This window comes from Eleginops maclovinus, chromosome 24 (genome assembly GCF_036324505.1).
Source record: "Eleginops maclovinus isolate JMC-PN-2008 ecotype Puerto Natales chromosome 24, JC_Emac_rtc_rv5, whole genome shotgun sequence".
NCBI lineage: Eukaryota > Metazoa > Chordata > Actinopteri > Perciformes > Eleginopidae > Eleginops > Eleginops maclovinus.
In genome coordinates, this window is record NC_086372.1 from 9472019 (window position 1) to 9498378 (window position 26360).

General features: G+C 44.3%; 1 protein-coding gene across 2 annotated transcripts in view; it reads right to left on the bottom strand.

Moving 5' to 3' along the window:
- Nucleotides 1–3416: 3416 nt before the first annotated feature.
- The window catches only part of zeb2b (zinc finger E-box binding homeobox 2b), a 77825-nt gene continuing 54881 nt past the window's right edge, over nucleotides 3417–26360 (bottom strand). The window contains exons 3-10 of one of the 2 annotated variants that reach the window (XM_063877969.1): nucleotides 23421–23672; nucleotides 18403–18471; nucleotides 16292–16480; nucleotides 15213–15427; nucleotides 11509–11617; nucleotides 9122–11127; nucleotides 7200–7302; nucleotides 3417–5527 (exon numbers count right to left, since the gene is read on the bottom strand). In XM_063877969.1, coding sequence (XP_063734039.1) covers nucleotides 4959–5527; nucleotides 7200–7302; nucleotides 9122–11127; nucleotides 11509–11617; nucleotides 15213–15427; nucleotides 16292–16480; nucleotides 18403–18471; nucleotides 23421–23672 — 3512 coding nt within the window. In that variant the 3' untranslated portion in view covers nucleotides 3417–4958. Of the gene's footprint in view, nucleotides 5528–7121; nucleotides 7303–9121; nucleotides 11128–11508; nucleotides 11618–15212; nucleotides 15428–16291; nucleotides 16481–18402; nucleotides 18472–23420; nucleotides 23673–26360 lie in introns of both variants that reach the window. The other variant, XM_063877968.1, reaches the window with a different exon arrangement.

A 26360-nucleotide genomic window follows, 5' to 3' on the forward strand; every position in this document is an offset into this window, starting at 1 on the left:
CGTCCAAACCCTCCTTCCATGACATCATGGGTGAGGAAAAAGTGTTTATACTGGCAAAATGTGGATCCAATATTGACCTTTATTGCCCGGGGTCATCCACAGAGGCTCCTTTCTTTTCTTACAGTCAACATTTGGAGACAGGATCATTCATTATTTCCAGGAATAACATTTGGAAGATCAAGCTTGAGTTATGATAAGCCTATTTCAGTTTACATTATTTTAGCATAGATTAGTTTAGTTTAGCTTGGTTTAGCTTAGCTCATTCTGTAAACCTTGTGTATTCCTTTGTATAGTTGGCACATTTCTGTTAAGTTTGACCTGTTTTTAAAACTGCAAGGCCCTTCCACTCAAATTCAGAGATACTGCACATCGACGAACTGATTTGCAATGGAGTCCAATGACCACAAGGACCCTGGACAGCTCCAGCATCGGAAATGTGGACAAAGGTTAGGGGACACCTGTAGGCTATTGTGGTGGTAACTGGATTACTTCACTTGAGAGCAGTTTCCTCTCTTCATCAGCGGTAACACTACTGACTGTTATTTGTGTCAGGGACTGATCTATTCTCCAGTGCCGCTGCGACTGACTGCAACATGGAAAAACACACTTCAAACCTCAGACCTTATTTCATTCACTGGCCTCCAACGTGTGCTGTCATGCTCTATCGTCTTTATTTTGTTCATTAAAGCGATCTATTTTTCCCTTACGTCTTCATTTTGCTGCTGATGTTCCATGCTCTGCCTCCTTTTTTCCATATTGTAATGTTTCTTAAAGCACGCTTTTAAAAGCGAAGATGACAACCGAGAGCCACTGCGCCTCCTCTACAGACAGTCCGGTTAGTGACATTTCTCTCGATGCAGGTAAGGGTGGAGAAGAAGTCCAACAGACTGGAGTGTATTCAATGCTAACAAGTCCATTTTAGTGCTTAGTGTGTCTGTGGAGGTAGTGAGAAGCCTGAGGCAGAATATACACTTAGCGTTGGTCTCCATGAGGCCCAGCAGTGAATCATTAGAGCTCAGCTGTCCAAAATACACCACCAATCTGGCCCAGGCATATGGCTGCATGACACTGGTATGAATTACTACTACACGCTTGTGTTGTTGTTTTTCCTGCTTTTTAAATGTTGTATGAGCAGGAAACACCGTTTACACCAGAGCAGATGAAAACCTCTGCACTGAATCTGAGGAAAGGGTAAAGGCAGGTATATTATTTTCAATATTTGGACATTACAAAGAGGTTAAATTAATATTTGCATCATAAATGTTTTTTATTAATCAAATAAATTGATATTTTTTCAATTAAGACACATGCATCCCTTTCTGCATACATACAATCTGAGCATATTCACTTTGTAAATGTTTACGAGAATTTAAAGTGACTATTATTCACTGTGGTTGGTCAGCATTACCACATTGGGGGAGTTTGGGCAAGTTAAAGGGTTAGACTCAAATCAGTGTCTGGCTTCGGCTTTCTGATGCATAGTTTTTGCAGAAACAATTCATTTCTGCCTGTGTCCATTTTAAAATGAAGCAAGGAGTAATTCTTCAGTCAAAACGTATTCATGGGAAAATTAAAAATTATTTAGTACACAAGAAATCAATTCAGGGCCCTGTCATGCGGCCTGATTGCATTAGGAGCTGTCCTGCTTCTGAGCCCGGGCTAATAGTCTCAGACAGTATTGATCTGTAAATTGGATCACCATCAGTATCAGCCAATATTCAACGAGTGACAACTGGAACTCAAACTGACAACAAAGAAGGATGGCAGTAGAGTTGTTTTCTGAATTACCCTGAGCCGTAAATAAGATTTCCACTGAGCTACGTTTCGTCACAATTGCACAAACAACGCTTTTGGGAGTTGTAGTTTTCCCCCTCTTAGCTCTCCTAATACATCAATCCCCTCCACCTCTACCAACTCTATGGTTACAGGAATATTTCATCACATCCGTCTCGACCTTTGACCTCCCTTGTTGTCGGTGAAGTCCAGCTTGTATGGAAGCCGAACAGTTGTAAAATGTAAAAGCAGAGGCAGGTCGAAATCCCTCTCTTTATGGCGGAGATATTCTCAAGAGGATTGCTCGTCTTGACGCGTGTGCTCATTTTTCCGCATGTGTAATTGTCCCGGCGCCTCACAGCACATTATCAAATTCATCAGCTAATCATTTAAGACCGGCTCTTTTATCTGCGAGATGGTCTGCGAATGATCCGATGGCATGCCGATCGATAGGAAAATCGCAATATGCAAAGCGCGTTCTGATGTTTGCCATCGCTCAACCTTTAGCGCTTTCATCTCGGCCTTTTGATGTAGCTTCGAATCTGCATAACGCAGCGAGAGGGGCTAATGGGGGAGAGCGGCTCCTGCAGTGGAGCTGACTCCTTCGGCTGCCGGACTTCACCTGTCAGCCCGGGGAAGTTCCAAATGAGATTTGGAAAAGGAGAAGTTCGGCTGGAGCAGGGATTAGATCCTGTGTGTTCAGTTAGGAAGGCTACACACATTGAAATAGCTTGTGAGTGCAGCTAGCACTTATTTTATTATATATTGATTTGTACATCTGAATAAATTCTGGTATTACATTTTCTTTTTAATCAGTCTTTAAAATATCAGAAAATTGGTCAAATCCAATGTGAGGCATTCACACGTCTTGGTTTATCTGATGGTCTAAATTGCAGAAAATAATTAGAATAAACCTAGTATTTGGCATTTTGACTTGATAATAATACTTCTTGATTTATTAACTCTAGCACTAATTCTTCATACAAAAACAAAAAGTGCATTAAAGAGATTTTGATCATGGAATTAAACGAGACATGTCTGAGAGATATCGTCATAAAATGTAATCATATCAAATAATTTAAGGCCGAAACTCATCATAACACATATATTTTCTATATATTTGTTATTGTAAATAAATCCTGTAACATTTATATAAACATATATCTTATAAAGTTTCATTTAAAACCGGCTTTTTGCAAAAATAACAATTACAGTAGAAAATATAGTTAGGGACTATTTTCTGTGGCGGATTAACACACATTTGGTGCTGAAGTCAGTACGCCGGATTTAAGCCTTTTAATTATTGACATTAATAAAGACATAGAATATTTCAAGCCTTATTCTTTGCACAGTTGATAGTCATCGTGGTGTGAGTGGGTGTAGAACAAACAGGTGGAAGCGTGAAGAACATGTTTGGTTTTACCTAAATGAGGCATAATAAGCAGCAGGGCCGGGTCAATTCACTTTGATCCATTTGGAAATGTGAATTGAAACTGTATGTAGTTAACATAATAATGAGCCGCACACTATTCCTCCTGCATGAAGTGGAGATGAGGAGGAAAGATTTGCAACTCTTCTGGAGAATTTAAAGTGCCGGAGCCCGCCGCTGCTGGTTCTCTGTGAATAAACATGAAGCGCTGAGGTTTGGTACTCTGTAATTTGGCTACTTTTATTCGAGCAGGGTCATTTTCAAGAGAAATTACAAATTAAGAATTCAATAATACTTTTACAAAGACATTTCAGGAAAGATTCTTCTTCAGTCATGATATCATACATAGTATTTAACAGTCCCTCTTCATTTTTTTTAGCTTAAAAAAAGAAACAAAGATGAAGAAAGTGGAATTTTTCAGTCGAAAATACAGTGTTTTCACAATTGTATAAAAGTTCCCAAATTTGGAATTTCCCAGTAACTGGAAAATAAAAAGGAAATAAAATAAAATAAGATTAAACTTCGCATTTCACAATGTTCCAAAACACAATAAATGCTCTCTTTACGTAAAATTTGCCCCTATGATCGACACCATGTTCCTTTTTACTAAAATATATCTATATATTGAAGAACTATAGTACTGTACACAACAGTATGAAATAAATAAAATTAGGAAATATAAAATGGGCCACATAAATAATGTTTTTTTTTCAACCTACAAATAAAATGAATGCAATTTGTTGTTTAAAAAAAAAATGGTTTGGTGTAATACTGACAAAGTTAAAGAAAAGAAAACATTGCACAACATAATGTAAACTAAGGAACTGCTGCCTATACTTCTTAATACTGACACGGATGCTTCAAAGAACAACGGTGAACCATTTCATAATACTGAAGCTGGTGAAGAAAATTAACCTTCCTTTTACACAATACGAGGGTGGCACTTGCAGAAAACACACAGGTTAAAAGGTTTGCATATAAGGCTTCTTTTTTCTTATCAAAAACACCTTACAAAGGCTTCGTCCTTCATTTTTTCCCCCATACCATCTGTCCATAAACTGTATTTTCCCTTAAAACGAAGGTCTCTTTAAAACTTCATCCTCTTTAAAAAAATCCTCTAAGCTCCTTCATACAGTCTGTTTTGTTGAAATTCCTTCATTTGATTCGAGAGGCCTAAAATAGTGTGGCTGGAGATGTTTGTGGCCGGGAAACATGGCAAACTAAAGACAACACCGTAGGTAGGTAGGTGATAACAAAGGTAATATCGAAGGACTGTAGTGCAGACACTACTGCTCTTTTTCCAACACTGTATAAATATATACATAGGCAATACTTTTTATTATTTTTGTTCATGATTATAGAAGCGGAGTGCAATTTGTACAAGTCACTAGTTGTGCTATAAATACTATGGAACACAGGGGGTTTATTTGAGGAGGTTAGCACCACACATATTTTTAGGCCTTAGTACTGTACATTTTTTGAAATGTATTCATTTATTCATTGTTCGGTTTGCATAATGCAGCTTATTTCACAAACCCATGCCTCCCTTCCCTCAATGCCTCCTTCAGATTGACTTTTGAGTCCATGTCTAGTTCGGCAGACATCTTTCCCCCCCGAGGAGTCTGTCAAAGAAAGCTTCCCGGAAGCTTCAGGCACGTGCACGTACGGCTTAAAACACGGCGTTTTAAACCGAGCAGGTAAGAATACTGAACCGAAAACTTAAAACTCTTAAGATGGGAAGCTTTTGAGATCCCGATTACATGCCGTCCTCCATCGTGTCCTCATGATCCGATTTGGTTTCCGTTTTGCCGTCCAGCGAGCTATCGTCCATCGAGTGCTCTCCGTTCTCCTCCTCGTCCCTCAACGTGTCCGGGTCCGTGTCCATGCTCTTGCTCTCCTCTTCCTCCTCCTCAAACTCGTCCCTACGTCCAATCTTCGCATACGTTCCTTCTACTTCCTTCCGTCCCTCTCTGATCCCTCCGTTCACTGCGTCGTGCCTCAGTATGGCCTCGCGCTCTGCCATCTCCGGGTAACCCTGAGGAGTCATGCCCTGCAAGTACGCCCGGCTCATCAGCAGCTCCGTGGGCTCCAGATGGCCCTTCTCACGGGCCTCCCTCTCCGCTGCCTCCCGCTCCTCGGCCTCCCGCTTGCAGTAGGAGTAGCGGTGGTTCATGTGCTGCGAGTAGGAGCCCGAGTGGGAGAACCTCTTCCCGCACTTGTCGCACTGGTACGGCTTCTCACCCGAGTGCAGCCGGGAGTGCTCGATGAGATGGTGTTTGTGTTTGAAGGCTTTCTTGCAGATCTGGCACTGGTGCGGCCTCTTGCCTACGGGGACACAAAACACAGAGCGGGGACGTGAGTGGTCTGCATCGCTTGTCCAAGAAATCACACACAAGTCAGAGGAAAGCAAAAACGTTGAGGCAAAAGTGGATGGCATGGAGTTAAAAATGACATCACGGAGGGCTAATTCCAACTCTCTGACATACGACTTAGGGTGATTTGTTTATTCAGATTGGGAGCGCGAGGAGAAAGTGCGCTCGCATTCACGGGCCTACATTATGGAAATTCCCTCCCGCGGTTAAAGCATGGAGAAATTCGACCACAACTACTTATTTTAGGCCCTGCGTGCCACACTGATGAATGCAATATAAATAAACTACTGCAACGCAAACAAACAGGAGGCGCGACAAAGGGGTAAACAAATCTGAGATGTGCTGGGGGGAGGGGCGATGGGCTACCCTGCTTATCTCCTAACACAATTCCAGTTCATGGTGACGCCTTGCCTGCTTTAGGTTTTGGAACTGAGGCACCTCTGGCTACAAGGTGACGGGACGATTTGCATGCCAAGGCAGAAATGAGAAACCCAAGCCGGCCACAGGGCAGGGTGACATAGTTGTATGACACAGGGCCATAAACTGTCTGGCTAAATAAATGTCCTCTGGCTTATAATGTGGCCGCACGGCTGCTGCTACTCTCAGAGTTTCATCCAAAAACACTTTGCTACGGGTTCTTGAAGTTACCTGCAAGCTACTCCAAATAACTTCTCTAATTTTGGCTCTTCTCTGTCATTGACTGCTGCGCAGCACGTGTGGAAACATGGCCGCCTGCCGCGCACACATCACATGACCCCCCTCTGATACTGCAACAGGCTTTCAGAGTGCACTTCTGTCCAACATCTGGCCATCCTTTCTGCACTTCTGAGCCTCCTAATATTGCTAAAAACAACATGAAAGCGTGGCGTTGGGGGCGAGATGCGGGGCGCTGTGCAGATAACGCTCCCGCTTTTTTTTTTTTAAGAGTTCCGCGCCCTCCCTCCCTTTTATGTCCGAGCTGATAACATGAAGGCTGCATAAAGCGCCGACTACAGATAGCGGATAAAATAAATGATGCAACCCAGTGAAAGAGGATCTCTGTATAATAACTATAATGAAAGACTTGTTATCAACGCTCTGAAGCTTCTGAGCACTACTCCACTGATGGGATCTATCGGCAATAATGGGTCCGATATAGGAATTAAGGCCTGGCTTCTTTATATATCTAGGTGTGGGTCTTTTAAGATATCAAAATGGTTAATACAGCAGGATATGATTGGAAAATAAAGAGGACAATGTCTTGAGATGATAGCTACCTGCATTAATTATTACACTTTTTTCAAATTCCTCTTTAAAACACAGAACACACAAAGCTTCAAACACACATCTGAAATTGACACATTCATTGGCAACCCTGTCGACGAAGAAGCATGTTAGGTGTTGGTTTACATATACAACTGAAGGGTCAAACAGAGGAAGGAAAGAAGGAGAAAAGGGGGGGTAACATAAAATAAATATTGTCATAGTGAGAGGGTTTGGAAAACACAAACATTTGAAACATAAAAAAAGCAATGGGGTTTAAAATAAGGGTCTAGAACAGTATATACCTGTGTGTTCATATTTGTGTCTTAGAAGGGAACTGCTCTTCTGGAATGTTTTGTCGCACAAGTCACACGCGTACATACCACTTTCGGTCTTCTTAATCTTCTTCCGCGACAGACAGGAGTCGGGGTCTGTCATGTCGTCCAGCCCTGACATGTAATCTGCAGTACCGTCGAGCAGGTCCCCCTTAAAGAGGAGAAGAAACAAAAAAAGACAAAGGGCAAAGAATGAATTTTGTGTGGAGTAAAGGGTTGAAGTCTATCTAGGAAGTGAGGTGGTGATTGTGTTGAAAATAATTTACAGAAAAAGGTAGAAGGATGTAGTTATTGTTTCAGGGTTGTGGCTCTCACAGCTCTCCGTCGACTTCAGATTTTATTTATTTAAACATGTTTATGTATTTCTAACATATTTGTAGCTGAACTGAACAAGAATACATCCATGTTTATCTTCTAATTGCTCGACATGTATGTTTGAACACCAAAAACATACTATATTAAAAAGGACTTTAGGTATAAATGCCACAACAATGCAGTTACAGGATGTGTTAAATAAAAGCTTCCTAATGTCAGTGAAAGAGGCAGTCTGTCACTAGATAAAGCAGCAAAGTGATCCAAACATGCTCTCATGCATCTTTAATTAGCAGCACATACCCGCGTTGATTTCTTATAAAACTTTCAGTGGCCGAGTAATACCAGCCATCCATAACTGACACGCTCACCATTATGAAACAGCCATAATGGTGTATTCAGTGTGGTCTCATTTTGTGCCACGGTGTTAATTCTGCAGATTCCTTTAAAATTCGCTTTTATGATGAAGATTAGTCTTAAATGTGAATTGATGGCGAACAATATTACAACATTAGAGGAGGCTTGTTGAAATTGCCGGCCCGTATAATGATTGGAATCAGAAGGCGCACCTTAATGGCCAGTATAAAGCTTCCTCAGTGATAATGTGAGGACAGCGCTGTGTTTTTAGAAGGGACCACTATCACTCTGCAATCAATTTGAACTAAACGCCTGTAGCTGTATTTTTAAAATCTAATTTAATAACTTAGAATAGGAAACATTATTAATACTTTTTTTTCTTTCATCAAAATGGTTCCCTCTATGTTAAACAGCCCTCAGCATTCAGTGGTAATGAACATGGAGACGGTGCATTATTAATCCACATGTAGGAGCTCATTTTGGCTGAGGCTCTCTTTAAAATGCAGCAAAGTTGCGACGGGAAATTTCAGAGAAGTGCACGGCTCCGGGGCTCACCTTTGTCATTTTTACAAAGGCCTTTCACCCATATTTAATAACTAAATATCTGAGTTCAGGCCAGCGCTGCGAGAGGACTGGAGCATTAATGTATTCCACTCAGCGGAGGGGGGAATTTAACACGGAGAGCCGTAATAATTAGAAACATCTTTCCTGTTTTTAATTTGAACCTGATGCTGTGAGATACTTTGTGCAAATGGGATTTTTTTTTATGCTTAACTTGGACCTTTTTAGGATATTTATTAAAACACAGACATCTTAAATAAAAAAGGATTTTGGATGATTACTGCATTATTACAAAAAGAATTACCAATCAGGAAGTTCCGTTACACATCTGACAACACACACGTTTGATAAATATGTCCTAAATGTATACAAATAGGACCACTAATATTTTGTATGTTAATTAGTCAGTAGATAGAGTTTAGTTATACATCAGAAAGTAAATCAAATAACAAAAGCTGGAACCAACAAAAGCTATCTAAGCTGTGTAATTTCACTGATTGGCCTCTATATCTCTCCTGCTTGTAAACATGGAAACCTTTTAAATGCCCCATTTCCTCCATGACACCACTAACTGCATTTCACTTATTTTTTCCCACCTCGGGGTCGTGTCACAGCTGTTTAATCTACCTCAGGTGAGCGTTTCTCTCTCTTTTTAATTAGTGCAGAAATGAGTTCAGATCATTTTCGGGAAGCTGAGTGAGCCTGGGGGCTTTTCACAAAACCACAGGTGGCTTATTTACCTGGAAACCTGGTTTCCGCTGGTACTTTCTCCTCTGCTGCATCTCGGCAAAGGTAGCTGCCCCTGCTGCATAAGTGTAGGCCATGTGTGGTAGGAAGCCCATTTGATCCATGCCCGGGTAGTGCCTCAGACCCGGTATGCTGGCCTGCATGGGGGGCATGAATGTGGCAGGTGGGAAAGCGCTCTGAGGTGGAAGTGACGTGTACAGGGGTTTGCCAGCGAACGGGTTAATGCCGAAGATGGGGCTAGTGCTTTTTTCAAGGTGCCCGTTGTTGGTAGTGCCAAATTCCTTCTTGAGATAGGCCAAGTTCAAAGGCTCTTCGAAGTGCTCTCGTGGAGAAGGGATGCTGTTATGCTCCATGTTGATGCTGTTGACTTTAGCTCTGCTTCTGACAGTCAGTGCGTGCTTGGGCTCCTTCATGAGTCTGGGCACGGACAGGTCCAGCGGCTCGGCCTGCAGGTCCTCCGAAGTCAAGCTGTTGGGAGTGTAAGAGCTGCTGTGGGAGTTTTTGGAAGATGTGGAGGACAGGTTGAGCGGGGAGGGGGTGTTGCTGCGGGAGTGGTCCAACTTCTCACCAGCGGTTTTGGCGCCGCCGCTGAACTGGTGGTTTTTCAAATGTCTCAGCTGGTTGTCACAGTTGTTCACGTTGTTTTGGAGCTCGGCGATGGAGGGGGAGGTGATGCGGTCGGCAGGTTTCATTAGAGACACAGGTGACCTAGCTGCCATAGAGTCTTTTGGTGGAGTGTTGTGGTTATAGGATCCAACCATGTCCATGTTGTGCCTGTGCTCTAGTGGGGGGGTTCTGGTAGTGCCGTACTGGTACATCTTCCGCTGCTCGAACCACTCCTTGACGAATTCCTGAGGAAGGCCGACCGCTATGGAGATCTTGAGCAGCTCCTCTGCATTTGGTTCCATGTTCATGGCGAAGTAAGCCTTCAGCACAGACATGTGGTCCCTGTAGGGGTTAAGTTGCACAGGCAGTCCCTTCTCAGACATCATGGAGGAGGATAAGTGGCTGTTCTTCTCCATGAACATCACTGGCTTGTTGGCCATCAGATTCTCGCTGGGCTGCAGCACGGCTTTGATCTCCTCGTTCATTTTGCACATGTAGCGCTCGTGCTGATGCAGAGGGATTGGCCCGTTGAAGGACTCTTTGCAGTATTGGCAAGCGTAGGGGGTAAACATGATATTCTCCTGCACCTTCTCTTCCACACCGCCATCGAACATGTGGTTGGATTTCTCCCGCTTGATGTCGCTGATCTGTCTCTTCGAGTCCGTGGTCAAGCTCTGGAGGCAGGCTTTGGCTTCGTTCACCTTCTCTAACGTGTAGTCGATGATGCTTTTGGTGGCGCCGTTGTGATTGACGAGTGGAAGACTGGCCTGAGCCCCCGAGGAGGTCAGTGCCTGCTTCTGCTCCTCCACCTGGGACCCCAGCTCCTTCATGTAGGCCTTGAGCCTGGAGAGCTCCTCGGGCTTGCAGTCCATCTTCTGCCTGCACACAGTGTTGTCCACGATCTGGAGCACCTTCTGCACCTCGCTCAGATTGTTACCCAGACTCCCCGGGTAGCACAGCAGCTGTGACTCAAGCCCAGCCATCCCCAGGTGATGCAGGGGGCTCTGTGCCGTAGAGTTGTGGTGGACCCCCAGTGGGCTGTTCCCTCCCATGCATCCGTTCATGAACTGCATAGGAGCACCGAATCCGTGCGACGCCATCATCATCTTGTAGTCGTTGAAGTCGAGCGGCTCCGTCTTGATGCTCAGGTGGTTGTTGTGCTCGGAGAGGCCGAGCGGCTTCCCGTTCTCCAGCTTCTGTCGCAGCTGGGTGATGGCGCTGTTGGTTGGGGAGGAGGAGGAGGAGGTGGGGGAGGAGCCTGTCTTCATGTTGCCACGCATCCTGCCGTTGACGGCGATCAGGCCGATGCACTTCTTACTGCTGATGTGGGAACTGTAGGAGCCGGAGTGGGAGAAGCGCTTCTTGCAGTTGGGGCACTCGTACGGTTTTTCACCTGAAAAAAATATATAGAAAGCTGATATGAAAATGTGTGTGAAATTAGTAGCTTTGTCTTTGGTGACTTTGCACGTTAATAAACATCGAGATGTCGGGCTGGGTTAAGCTCAACATCCCATTTTATGATTTCAATAAAGAAAAATGTAGAGCACATTCAGGGAATTAAAATGTTGTTTTAAAAAATGAAATAAAAAAGATAAGAAAACATTGAATGCATTAAAGTTACAGTACACTAATTATTTGCCCAGAATGAGGAAATCAGAGTTTTTGGGGAGTTTTTACAACAGCAGAGTGCAGGGAGGGTCCAGAATAAACCAACAAGAGTTCCTTGGTGTTCTGTCACCACGGTTCTGATTACTGATAGAGCAGCGTCGCTCACCGCTGTGGATGCGGAGGTGCTCCTTCAGGTGGTGCTTGTATTTAAAGGCCTTCCCGCACTCGGTGCATTTGAACTTGCGGTTCCCGGCCGCTTGGTTGAGCAGTTGGTGCTGTGAGAGAAGGGAGACAGAGAGATTAAAACAAATGCACAAACATCGCAGGGGGTGAGAGTTCAGTAAATAATCACAATCGGTCGGCATGACAACAAGCAACAAGCCAACCGGAGCCTGTTGCCAGCGGAGCGTCTTGGCTTTCTACTCCCACCTCCGACTACAGGCAGCGGCGGTGATAACAGAGAGAATCACATACCTTTTAATTTCCTGGCTCCTCAGCCAAAGGAGGCATGCCTTTAGAAATTGGCAGGCCAGAAAATAGAATAAATGAAAAGTCTTTTTAGAGCGTTTCCCCTTCATTAGAAGAGCCGATCCGATCTGCTTTTCATTAATTTGTGACTAATCAGTCTGAAAGGTATTCAGAATCCTCTCTGCATACCTGTATCCACACTTTGTTCTCCTTCACAACACTTTGTAATGTCTTATTGAGGTTTTTTTCAAGACCTTGAATGTCTCTTTAATAATCTTAGGATACCGAACAGAGCGCATAGGACCGGCCTTGATTCTCTGTTCAAAGGTAAACATCAGTGGCAATCTATCAAATTTGCAATTCAAACAAGGTCTGATCTTTGAAAAGAAGAACAGAAAATCTAAATATAATACGGAGCGACACAAGAACGCTGGGTGTAAACCTGGCTCGTCACTCGCCAAACAATTAATTCCAAGAGGACGTTAAACGGTTAGTAAATAAATAAAAAAGACACATATTCTCTGAAGTCGCTGGGGGGAGAAACACAGCGACTCCCTCCTCCCAGTTCAGCCTTGACAAATGCACGGGGTGTGTGCTGACTCTCCCCACATTCCTGGGGAGACAGATGGTGGCGCGCAGGACACTGGGAGGACTGGGAGGAATTGTTCAAACAGCCCCAACCTTCAAAGATCAAGCAGGGAGAGTCGGGGGCCCCGCCAAGCGCCGGAGAGGGACCCCACCGCTCGTATGTTGCCGAGTTGCATAAACAAACAGCAACAGCTGCTTCGATGCCTGCCGCCCCCACCTCAACCTCCACCACCACCATCCTCTCACTTCCCCCCTGAGAACCCCTGCCCGGTAAAGTTTAGTCCCGCCACCACTGCTAATAAGATACAATCGCTCTGTAAGGCTTAATTGTGAATGGCACCGGCAAAATGCTCCGTGTCTCTCCACGGCAGGCTGTGAACGCCACCTCTGCTGTTTGTGGGCGGGGACCCGACTGGATGTTTGCATATGTATAACCTCTAATTAGTCATATTTCAGCTAATTGCTCAAGAGGAGGAGGAGTATTAAGGCTTGTAAACATACGAGGGAGAACAGCGGAGCACATGTTTACCTATCACTACATTATTCCTTATGTTAATCTGATCGCTCCTCCTGAGTTAGCTCCTAATTGCCCAACGTACATTTTCACATGAATACACGTGTCTCTTAAACCAAGAGGAGGTGAAATATTCAGGTTTTGGTCTATCTTGAATTAAAGAAAAAGTGGTGCTTATCTATAATTACCAAGATTCAAAAAGAAAAGTCCACACAAAACAAATCCAAGCAGTAAGACATCACCTCAAACCCATCCCGAGGATTACCACCTAAACAACTCGGCTAATTTACAAATCAAGATAAGAGTCTTTGTGGCTCTTGAATAGCAGTCTTGGCCACGGCCTCCTCTCTGGAGGGGAGCAGCAGCAGCATTGTAATACGAGGATTGAGAGAGCGGCCGGCCCATCTGCTCACGTTTACACCCAGCTGGTAGATCAGGTGAAAGTGCTGGCTGCTGACATCTGATCAAATCAGCCACAGTCTGAGCCTGTCATTCTCGCTTCACAGAGCACACACAACGCCGCGACCTGCGAGGGATTCAGCATATCATCTGAGAGAGGCTCAATGGCGGCTCTGCTGTTCATTACAAGGCTTTTGTAGTGGGGGGAGTTCATGAGAGGTAGACGACAAACACCGCTCGCCTGGAGACGTTTTATTAATTCTTATTTTGAAACCTTTTATTCGTTACAAAATGCAATATGTACTGCCCTACTTTTACTTTCTAGCTTTAGTTATCTACTTTGCATATTTAGATTATTTACACAAAATATATCAACTTATAGTAATTCAAAGAAAGACCTTAGTCTATTTTAACACTGATTTGGTGAACATTTTAAGGCCTTATCAGATATAATAAAATGGTACAGTCTAATAGTATATATACCATATTATACTATATATATTCTTGAGGTGATTTTGGTTTTAAATGCATGACTTTAATTGTAACAGATCTGAGTACTTCTTGGCTATATTTCAGTGTGTTTCTAAAAAAGTAGATCCATTACATTTAGGAGATTAACTTGACGTCTTATTTTTATCGCATTTTTAAAACAAATTCCTCACTTAAAAACATCCTCCAAAGCACAAGTACAGACTCCATCTACTTTGAAATTTACTGCTCAATTTTAGTTCGCTGAGAAGTTATAATTATCCACAAATGTGCGAAAACTCTGTAAGCGTGCAATTTTTTTTTTTGCCACAATCTATCTCGCCCCACATCCTCAACTCTCGGCTGACAGCGAGTTAAACAGCCGTGACTGCTGGATGTGTTTTCACCTCACAGGACTTTAAGGTGATTCATGCTAACTGCCAGCAGATTCACATTATATTTCAGACATATAGGATATAAATCGCTCGAGAAAATTCAAGTATACACAGATGTTTATGCAGTGCATGAAATTAGAAGTGGGTGGAGGGTCGGGGTTTGATGGAGTACTCCGACTGCGGGCTGCACCAGAAGAACATTAAAGGCCAGGAGTGAAGTGAAGTTAAGGAGCTGATAAAAATTCTCCAAATTGGAAATTCGCACAATCATTCGATCGTGAACACGAGACTGGAAAATTATATCAGGGAGGGCCATCAAAAAACCATTTAGAGCCTCAATTAAAGTTATTACCATTAAAGGATCTGCATCTTCAAAATGCCATGAAAAATTAATAATGATTGCCAATCAGAAAAATGATCTCTCTTCTCGAGGAATCAGAGCACGTTAGCGGAGGTGGAGGAAGTAGCAATACTCCGTTACAAGAAGAAGCCCTGCATTTAGAATTGTACTTGAGTAAAAGTATTACCATTAAGTGCCAAAGGAAATGGCAGATATTTTAAAATGATGTTATTAAAAATATTAGTGCATAATCAGCTCATCACTTCACTGCTGAGGGTTGGGTTTATTTGAATTCCCTTATAAACTACTGGGTAAACTACTATAATGTGTGTCTGTTTATGTTTCTGATTACACGGGAAAATCTGAAAAGCTGACTTTAATTAAACGTATGCCAACAGATTTCACACAATGAGGTTTAAATAAAAAGTAATATTTAAATTCAACTTAATATAAATCCTTTCAATTAACCTCACACAGGGAAATGAGTTGACAAGTCAGTGTTTCATTTCAGTGTAATAACCTCAATCTGCACAGTAACTAGTGTATATATGTGAAATAAATGCAGTGGAGTACAACAGACAATATTTACATATACCATGTAGTAGAGGTAAAGTACCATAACAGGAAAATACAAGTACCTACAGCGAGAGGAGGAGGAGGGAAAATACAAAGTGACTTAAAAATGAAGAGCCCCTAACCTGATCCCGTGCAGGCTTGTGTGTGGCCATGTGCCGCTCGAGCTGGGTGCGGTAAGCGAAGGTGTAGTTGCACAGGGGGCAGGCGAAGTTCTCCTCGTTCTTCTCATGGCGGTACTTGATGTGCTCCTTCAGCGATGTCAAGCGCTTGTAGCCCCGGTCGCAGTAGGGGCAGGTCAACAGTTGGGCGAAGGCATCTGGCGTTCCAGGTGGCAGGTCTGCACGGGAGACAGCGGGAGGATAGGGGGGGGAGTGAGGAGGAGGTGGAGGAAGGGGAAGGGAAAGCGGGCCAAAAGGTCAGCGAATCAATGGCAGCTAACGGGCGGGCTGCCCAGAGAGGAATGGGAGTTATCTGTGCAATCTGCTCCACATGAGAGCAGCAGTGTCAGGCTGGCATCCGCTGCACTACGACCTCCTGCCGACTCCTCACACTCACACACACACACTTCTACTTTCCTCGACATAGTTACAAACACATGATACTGTAAGTACACACACAGATAATTCCCCATCCCTTCCTAACAGCCCTCACTTTTTTAATGCCATACCCACTGACACTTATCATGTCTGCAGCATGACTCATGAACCCACTCCAGATCCCACTTTTCTCCACACCCCCACACCCCGGGGATCTTCTGAGGTGCGCTATCTGATTTCAAGCCCCTGCCCAGCTGTTGCTTGAGACTGTAGGTAAACACCGAGGCATCCGGTGAATCTGTGGGACCAACAGCTGCCCGGTTGTGTCAGCGTGAAGAGCTCGCCCACACTATCTTTCTCTTTTCTTTTTTTTTTAACCTCTGCTGGTACAAGGGGGGGGTTAGCTGAGCAAGCACGTTCCTTTACTGCAGCAGTCAAGCTACAACAGGAGGCCATATTTGATACAAACCCAGAGTCTTTAGAGGAATAACACAATTGTAATCTTGTTCGTTAGCATTTTCTAATTGCTTTTAAGCACGAGGCTAATGGTAGCTTATGGTGGCTAATATTTAGAAACACATTTCTGTGTAAGTACACCTCATCTGAACGATCTGCTCTTTTCTTTCCCTGACTTGTCTTTGGACCTGCCGTGCCCTGGTACGTACCGTTCTCCTCTGGACCGGTGGCCTCTGGCGTGCCCAGGCGGGACAGCTCCTCAGGGGCTTCTGGGTAGATGATGGCGGTGTCGCCCCTCTGCAGGTACTCGGCGATGCTCACCACGTGACTGTCGCCGTCGTCCAGCTTCCGCTTGGCGAAGAAGTCCTCGAACTCTGAAGTGCAATCGACGCTCTTGACTGAAGGGGAGGAAGGGAGAAAGAAGAAGAGAGTTGGTGAAGGAGGAGGCCGATGGAGGGAGAGGGAGAGGGGGAGGAATAAATTGGATTCATTTCTTCCCCAGAGAAATGTCTTACAGGAGGATATTGGGAACATCTTGGTGGAAATGCGATGAGGACAGCCACCCTAAAACATTACAGCCGTGCTTTGGGGAGAATACATCTAAATTACGGGGTTTGCTTGTCACGCCATGCCGGCTAAAATAAGAATTGTAACTTAATCCGGCCAAAAGTCGGAGATAAACGCGCTACCATGAGCTGCTGAGGAGCATCGTGTAAAAAAAACTTCACTGACCCAATTTACTCATGACATAAGATCTGATTTGGAGTTGAAAAATAAAAAAGGAAACACACTCACCGACATGTATACAGTATATACATACACAGGTCTGGCTTAATCAGCAACAGAGCCACGTTTCTTTGTATCGACTTTCACATATAAGGTCAATCAAGAGACTGTGGCTTTTGTTGATTCTGTGTTGAACAGATTACCGGGGCCAAACCACAAACCAGTGCAGAAAAAAAGAGACGGATGCTGTGCCATAGCTGAGTAGAATGTATCTTAAGCCAGCCAAAGTGCTGAGGCCACACAATGCGTTTTCTCAAATTATTTCCCAGTCCCTTCTCTTCAGGGAAACTCTTAAGCTGCAGTGTGGAGATAGCTGCCTCCAAAAAAACAAACCGGAGCTAAAAGAAATCAGCAGCCTTCATTAGTCAAGGGGCTGGCCGACTTTCAAGAAACACACATTTGCTGTTTACAACCTGAGGAAAATTCTGGAGGCCGTACAGCGATATTGAACCAAAAAGGGAGTGACGTCTCATCAGACTTCGTGTTAATTAGCTTTTAGACTGGAGCGCCAAGGTGAGGTGTAAAGAGCCATTTGTTAGGCCGTGATGAGTTTGCGGTCCAATTTGCGAAAGGTCAAGGTAGTGGTTATTTGGTTGTCAAAAATGGTGAAATGTCATCGGTGCCAATGGATCGCTTCTGATAACTGTGATAGCATAATATACAGCGTTCTCATTAGATGGCTCTTTGTGGTTTCTGAAGAATGCTTGGCTGATTGTAGCTGTTATTGTAAGGTTGTTTTGAGTCATTCTCGCTGAATAAATCTAACTGTGAAATGTTTCTTTAAGGGGAAACAACCAGGGTTTCTTCCAGTGAGGGAGGAAATCACCTGGATCAAAGTGCGCTTTGGCACCGGGACGTGATCAAACTGCTTATGTCTTTAAATGAAATCACATGTGATTTAGTGGCGGGGAGCTTCCACAGCGGTGCCACAGCATTGTTTCCAAAACTCCTTTAAGCAGGGAAAATGGAAAACAGTTGCTGTGCTTGGACTAGGAGAACACAGACGGAGAGAGAAAGAAGAAAACATCACGACGTGCAGAAAGTAATCGTAATTAAAGCTGAAGGGAGGGTTTTGATGCAGGCCTGCATGGCGTTCTGTGGGGTGCGTTTGGTTTACCATAACAGCGTCCCGGGCCAATTGTCAGGGTGGCCAGGATGATATCATGGAAGGGAGGGGGTGTGTGGCTGCGAATCAGCTTTGGTGGCTTAATGAAAAATGGCAGGTAAGGTTCGGTTCCACCAGGAATCGGCACCGGGACACAAACACACACCCACTTAGCTCAGCAGGAAGGCTAAAAACAGCACGAGTAATTAGAGGGTGTTAAAAAGTAATTGACCCTTCAATGACGGTTAATTTGGATGAGTATTTAAACATTATACTGTGTTACAAGTTCTTAGCTTTATTTTAAAGGGGATACAAGCCAGAAACATTGGCACAGACTGTTTGAAAGCGTGGTGCAGGGACATGAAGTACACAGCAAGGCAGAAGAGCGACACACAACTAAAATACATTTAAAATATTCATTCAGCTCACCTGTACCGTTTCCAACAGCCTGCAAAGTGGCATCAGGCCCCAGGGTGTCAAAGTCATCTTTCATTTCATCTGCACAGAAACAGAGAGAAAAGAAGGTGTGGGGAGGGGGAGTGAGAGAGAAGAGGAGGGGTGAGTACCTCTGTGCACCATGCAAACCAACAAACACTGACAATGAGGCCTTTAAGAAGAAGGTATGGAGAAAGCAATAAAGGCACCGCTGTGCATCGCAGTGCGCCGCGGCTTTGTTCGGCATGCCTAATGAATGCTATCATCGGGGCCAGACAGTGACTTATTTACCTTTAACATGACGACAAGCGGTGGGGGAGGCGAAGAAAGCTTCAATCACCAAACACAGCGATTAAACACAACAAGGAGCACATCCACCTGAGCAATCATAGGGCTCCAGCCAACACGCAGGCGGAGCTTATTACTCCCTGGCTGTGTCGCCGCGGCAATCCTCTGCATGCAGCATCACGCTCGTTTTATCATATGTCATTTGGTGGATGCTTCTCTCCAAAGCTGCTTGTTGGGCGCATTGTGAGAGCACACATTCTTTTGATTTGCCACAACCCCCTGGCAGAGAGTTAGTGCCTCGCTACCAACTCAAAAGAATACAACGCTTAACCACAAATTAAGAGTTTTCGTTGCACAAACATTTCTCAAGGGCAGAAATAACCTCATTGGTTAGGGTAAACCTCAGGTGGGCGGAGAGGAAGAATTAACGTTCTCTGGAGAAGTATGTTAGACTGAAGCCCAATCATATGGGCACCAAAATTAGATTTGCCAATCTAGGGTTAGGCTTAGGGGTTACATCTTTTAAATTAACTAATCAATACTTGCTCGGTATATGTGAGCAGTTTCCCTTGAAGATTTTGGACTCTCTTTCTGTCCACCCCCAGAGATTCATTTTCAGGTCTGTGTCTGACACATCTGAATAACTAAACCCTGCAGAAGCATTGGTTCAAACAGGACCGGTTCTTACTGCCAATCAGGATAATGGCCCCCAGTGTGCAGACAGTGCCCTGGCACAGGTGAGGTGACAGTAAATAAACGGTGGATTGACAGGCTCATAAACAAACCCTCTTCTGACAAATTCATCCCACCACGGTCGACAGGAGGACACTGACCGGACAATCAGCTTAAGATACTCTCGGTTCCTCCTTCCTGCCTCGACGGTAAAAATTAAATCAAGGTGCTTCCGAGAAAACGCAGGCTTTGAGTGAAAAAAAGGAAAAAAAGAGAACAGAAAACCTGCATTGTGTGCCTCACACGCATCTGTTCTTGCTCTGCTGCTCAGGAAAGGACGTTACAAGTGTTGCATTGTGAGGATTTTTTTTACAGTCCACAGCAGGATCTGATGTTTCTGACTCTCCCTCAGCTATTAAACCGGGATGAGCGCATACATTACAGAAACCTGGCTGAGATATTACAGGAAAGGTGGTGGGTGTATTGTTTATAATAATGTTATCCTGCGGCACAAAGGCCAGAAACCAAACATTTCTTTATTTTTAGTTGAAGACAATGGGAAGTCGTGGAATGCTTTCTAAGGCTCGCTACTCCGGGTTTTCTTGAAATTAAAGATTTGGCTTTTGCGGTGAAATGATAAATACCCCTGTCAATGGCTTCACAGAATAATGACAGACTGTTCTGCAGGGGTATGTCCTAGTTTAACTTTCCCCTTGCGATGGTTTTTTAACTTTACATTTGATTGCACGTCTGCCAAACAGCATCCAAACCGCAGTCGCAGTATGAGAAAATGAATGGGTTTCGAACAACATAAATTAAAGTATGACAAAACAAAACAGATTAAAAAAACCTTCCACCACGGATTAAAATATACCCAGATATCAGCACGTTTGCAAACTCCCTCACACTGTGTGTCCTCGTAGGCACCGTGTTTGCTCTGGGTAATCAAATTTGGCTGCATTCTTTTGGTCTGACGCAAGGGGATGACCAGTGGGATTTACTGGCCCTCCACTCTCCCCTATTTACCTTGGAAAACTTTTGTTATCTGTGTTCTAAAGGGAGGACGGCTGCTTCCAGTAGGAGGTAGGCTAATACCACGTACACCTCACTTCTACGGCCTCTGGCACACATACATGCAATCCATGCCAGTTCTAAGCTACATTCAACTGGGACAGTGTCATTATAGGATCCTGGGTCCTTCTACTGTAAGAAAAGCCACTGCACACATTTTATAAGACAAGACCAATGTCAAAAATAAGGAGAAAAAGAGGGATTCGATTTCTCCTGGAGTCATTTTTGCCACAAATATGCACCTATTTTGGGTAGTGGAAAGCATTCTGGAGGAAAACTGTCCACTAAATGCTGGCAAAGTGTGTTTTGTCAGTGGTAAATCACAGAGGACGTGAGGCAGTAAGGTACACACCTCCTTGAAGAGCGATGTTGAGGTTTGAGACTCAGGAGGAGTCCAGAATACCTTGGCCAGACGTATTCCACCTATTTTCATAGCGGCTCTGATGCTGTTTATTTTGAAAACATTCCTATTTTTATGGCCGCTCACCGCAGGCGCTTTAAAGTTCTGCCGTTGTGCGTTTAGCCCTGATGCATCCTGATCCTACCCAGTGTGCACACAATAGCTCCAGAAGCAGACAGAAAAAAGCTTTGATTAAAACAGGTTTGAGAAAGAGGATGGCATCTCTGATATTATTACACCATCGTTCCAGCATTTTAAGAGCCAAAGAATAGTGCTTCTTTAAATCTTGGCAGGGTAGGACAGCATCGGAAACACTGCACTTATTGTAAAATGTGGGTAACTCCTGGATGCATTAGGTGTTTAACTGGCAAATTAATAACCACAAAACTTGATTTATGTGGAATGAAAACATGAACCACTGTTTTATCGAAAGCAGAAGGACACATCTGGCGAGATAGATAGATTCTTTCAGATATTTCTGCTCAAGCAAAGTCAGAGAAAAAGAGTGATTTCTTGCTGCAAAGTTAAGACGCCCTACAGAGACTTTAAAAAGGGCGAAGGGAGAACGCAGGTGATTTATTTGAAAATGTCTGTCAGTGATAATGATGTCATGCTTTCCAGCACATCGCGTCCAGCCTCTATGTGGGATGAAGGAATGTCAAGGACAGACACAAGACTCTGATTGTGCCCTGGAATCAGAAGAGGCTCGGCGATAAACCGTCTTTATTACATGTGATAGTTTCAGAAAATCCTCTAAGCTGTGTTGCTAAAGACACTTTTACGACACGTGAACCAAACAGTGTCTGTTTTGTTTCTGGGCGACATTTGTCCTCACTTTTACTGCGTTACCAAAACACATGAACACATTACTATCGCTTACACTTCCAAGACCTGCGTAAAAAAAAACTCTTGATAGGGGAGTGACGACCAAATCAGTCCGAGGAGGAAGGAGGGGGGTGCTAACTTATCTCAGGCCTAAGTTATGTGCTGAGGTATCACTGTAGACACTTAGGCACCGAGGAAGCAGAAAAAACAGGCTGGGAAACACAGCACCCGCAAGATTGGGAAAGAGACTCCCAAACGCTCTAATGAACTTGACTTGCTCTCTGAAATATGTCAGACACTTTATCACACGAGAAGCATATTATCTGGGAATTGCAACATAGTTGAATTACAGACATTATGGCACCGCGGGTCTTTATCAAATAAACAATTACCGTATGCAACGACAGCTTGTTTATCCTTTATCTTGATTTATTTACCAAACTGTCTTTTCTTCCTCCCTCCCTTAAGGAACTGTTATTTAGGAGAGGCAAATGTTGAGATTTTTTCATCCCTAATAAATGTGCAATTTTCCCCCATATTAAAATTTAAGACTGCTGAATGTTCCTCAGTTTTTCGGCAGCGTGCACAGCTAGTTCATTAGCAGAAATGAATAGCGAAGCCTGGCTCATTTAAATTGGCTGTCTTACATGACTTCTCGCCATACTCTGTTCCTGTCACATGCTTCCAAGAATCATTGACTCTTATTATACATGTAAATGGCTATCATAAAAATAAAAATTTCATTTAAGATTGTTAATGACTTTTCGCAGCAGTCTGGCTTCCTTTAATGATTATACCCTGCCCCCTAATTAAAAGTATTTATCTTTCAAGCATCCGTGACTGGGGCCCCTGCAATCTGAGCTGCTCCACAAAAGACGATAAGTCAGTCAGGTTTGGAGAAGGTATCACCTGCCTGGGATTAAGCAGCTTGTGAGGAGGGGGGGGTATTACACTGCATCAGTCACTGTTGGAGGTTGGTGAAATACAATAAACCCTGATGGAGTAAAAGTAGCCTCGCATGCCTTCTGCAGAATCTGAAACATTGAATCAAAAGCACACTCCTGCTGCTTCTCTTTTCCTGCAGCTTTTTTTCCCGAGGTTATACATTACTGTAAATATTTTCCGTTGTTTGGCTCAGAGTGGGACTTTTCTCTAAGCGTGAACCAAATGGTCTCCGCCGCTCACGAGGAAACTGTTTATCGTGTGTGTCTGCTGAGGGAGCATCGTCAGGGCTGCTCCGTCAGACCTGGCTCAAGCCGTGTTTGCGCTACGCTCCGTGGGGTTTGTTTTAGTCTACCCGGGCTCCAGATGGGTGGGGTTTACGGTGTAAGGCGACACCACGAGTGGCAGGATGTGCACACATTCGCTATAAAGTATCGGAAAGTCAGCTTAGTGGTGTGTTTGTGATTGACGGCTCACCTGCACCCTCACATCTGGTAGAGTTCAGAACAAAAGCTAGTGTCTTTATGTCTTTCTTTAGCTGTCTGTATTGAAAGAGGACGGTTTTCTGTATCTTAAACAAAACAATTAGGTTTATTTTTTCTTTCAATTTCAATTAGGCTGGACCAGATGAAACTCAAATATCCAGCTTTGTGCTTTCTAGGAATGCAGGTCATGATTCTCAGATAGCAGATAAATAAAATGGAAAAAACCTCAACATATGTTCTCTTTATCATGAGCAATGAGACTGGATAAGAACCTCATAGTGCACAACTCTATGAAATGAATTCCCTCTTTGCAACATCTGGACACTCACCAGTACCGTCGACGGAGGCGCTCAGCATGTCGTTGTCGGGCCAGATGTGCTCCACGCCGCTGTCCCGCATCTCGTCGTCCTCCTCCTCCTTGGTGAGCAGGCCGTGGCTCTCGGCGCGCGGGGAGGCCTCCGGGTTGGTGAGGCTGGCCGGGCTGCCCGTACCGTTGATCAGGGGGTCTTCCTCGGACACCAGCAGCTTGTCCTCCTCCTCCGTCTCTGAGCCGGTCTCAACCACATTCTCATAGTTCAGAGCTGCAACACAGAGAGAGGGGAAGGAAGGTCAGTACAGGAGAGTCCGGGCAATAATCCTCATGATCAAGAGGAACATGTTTGTGAGTAATGTAGGCGTATCTACTTTGGCTCTTTAACATAAATGACAGAGGAATAGGAGAAATATTTCAGCTTGTTTTTGCAAATTGAGGTTTATTCCCAGATTAAAAAGGTCACCCCACATCACTGCTCGGTCCAAGGCGTAGGCGCTTTTTTTTTTCTTTCTGGGTTACACCCCAATTACAGCATCCGCGACTGGAATCTGTGACTGAACCGCAGCGGTGGGCAGACAGCTGTCGAGGAGATGCAAGCCAAAATAGCCACTCATTTTCACTCCTGCTAACATGCCTGGGATGCCAACGAGCTGCACCTTTCAGGACGGCTCTGCTCCCAAACATACCCGTCACGTTTCACATGCTCGGCATAGCTCGTACGATATTACCAATGTTGTGGGTATGCATACAAAGGGCTTAACTTATAGTCGTTTAGATTATTCATCACAATTGCATTGCCCGTGAACCACATTTCCTAACATAAGAAAATACGACAGGGCCTTGAGGTCTATTGGGTGCGCACATTCAAGGAGATACTCTGACACACACTCCAGAGCAGCATCAGCAGGGCCCGCCCGCTTCCACACACATATGCCTGCTTTTTCTCAAAATAGACGGCCTGTAAATAAGGGGCTGTGAACTCAATCAAAGGTGGCTTGCGTGCAAATTTGTCACCAACGTCGGCAGGTTCTCAGCGCATGCTCGCCGCGGCGTAAATCGTGGCAGAAAGGGCCGTCAGAAGACTTATTGGAGGGGCGCAGATGGAGCATGAGGGCGAGCCAGAAACATGGCATCACATGGGGACACACCTCATTGGCAGCTTGTGCAAGAATGTTCTGCGGTATGAGCCAATCATGGGAGGACCCAGACTTTGAGCCACCATAGTGACGCTTTTTAATGCGCTTTAGCTGAATTTATGCTCCTGAGTAATAAGGAAAAGCTGGAGCAAGCTCATAAGTCTTTGATGAAAATCAACAGATTTATATCTAATAGTTTGGAGAACGTTTTAGCGTGTACATAAATAGTGTATAATGTGCTTCACATTGTGTATTCCACTGGCTTAATTACACTTTATGTGCCATATTTTGCCTTCCGAGGCCTAAAAGTGTCCCTGCCTCTTGAACTCTCCCAGATTTGAGAGCGCTGAGCAGATGAAGTTCATGCCATTTTGAAGACGTTATACATATCAAAAGATAAGCCTCCCCACATCTCCTCCTAGCACGTCTCCGTATGACTGACTGGTCCGCACTTGCCTTCAGCGAACAACTGCACAACAGGTGCAAATTAAAATGAAAACAGGGCTTTCAAACGTGGGAGGGGAGGGCGGGTGGTGGAGGAGGGGTGGCAGGCCGGCTGGAGGGGGTGGGGAGGAGGGTGGGAGTGTGGTGACCTGCCTCGAATACCAATCGACGGAAGAAACAAAACCTTTTCAAGAGGTGTGATCACAAGGGTTTAGGCAAGTTCAGACTCAGTAATGCCCCTCAGAGATGACAAAAAGGCAACGCAAGCTGGAGACCCCGAGTGGAGAGAGACGTAATTCCTGGGTGGTCCAAATCTACCTAGGTACAATTGATGTTAAGGCTTTATATGAAATATTGTATATTTATTTTGAAACTGGAGCGCCTTTACCTGTTTAACTTAAATATCAATGATGGAAACATTTTAAACTTGGTCAAACTGGGGAGAATTTCATCTTGACGTCCCCTCAGAACAACAAGATTATCATTTTGGAAGTTGTGACCCTTCACCCCGGAGGTTTTGAACCTTTTCTCAGCAATGTCCCATCAGCTCTGTGTCCCCCAGCCTCCAGAGAAGGAGGGGGCGGGTAGAACAAAAGGCCAAGAGGCTTGGGAAGCTATCAACCCGTCGCTGTGAACCTGATCTCTGGATGCAGATTCAATGACGGCGAGCAGGGGCCGGCTGAATGAAATTATCTAAGGCTGGACAGGTTTTAAAGGGCCCATTCTTCCCCAATAAAAGCAGCGAGGGAGCTTCTTTTTGTTTAGCAACACATCCACCGCGGCAACGCACACCGTTCTGACTTCAATACTCCCGCATAGGGAATGAGGGAAGGCATTGTCCACCAGACTTTCTGCATAACAAACTTTCCTGAAAAATCCTGGAGAAGTTTCAAATCTGAACAATTTCTCCGTCTCCTGCTGTTTTTTTTGTTGTGACGTCTTGTTCTGAAGTTTCAGAACAAATTTAAGCACGGGGGGCGTTGAACTGTCTCCCAAAGCTACAGTAGAAGCAATCTTCTCCGAACGTCAGCTGTCTCCTCCGCATTCAACATATACCTCCAAGAAGGCGAAAATGACAGTGGGGTGCTCGTCAAGTCAAACGTGTAGTATTAACGTCAAGAAAGCCGCCATTGTTTAGGTGCCACCGTTGACAAGAGCCTCTCCCTCTGCGAGCACGAAGCATCTATTGGTATTGTGTCACGCAACAAAGTAATTCTAACCTACTAATATTTCACAGGCAGTTATTTCGCCCCCCTCCCCCGAACCTCGCTCTTAATCAGTCTTTTGTGTTGCTGAGGAGAGGGAAAGACAAAGAAAAGATAGTGTTTACTTCTCAGAAAAAAAACTCTCCTTTTCTTACCTTAAGTGTCATGCTA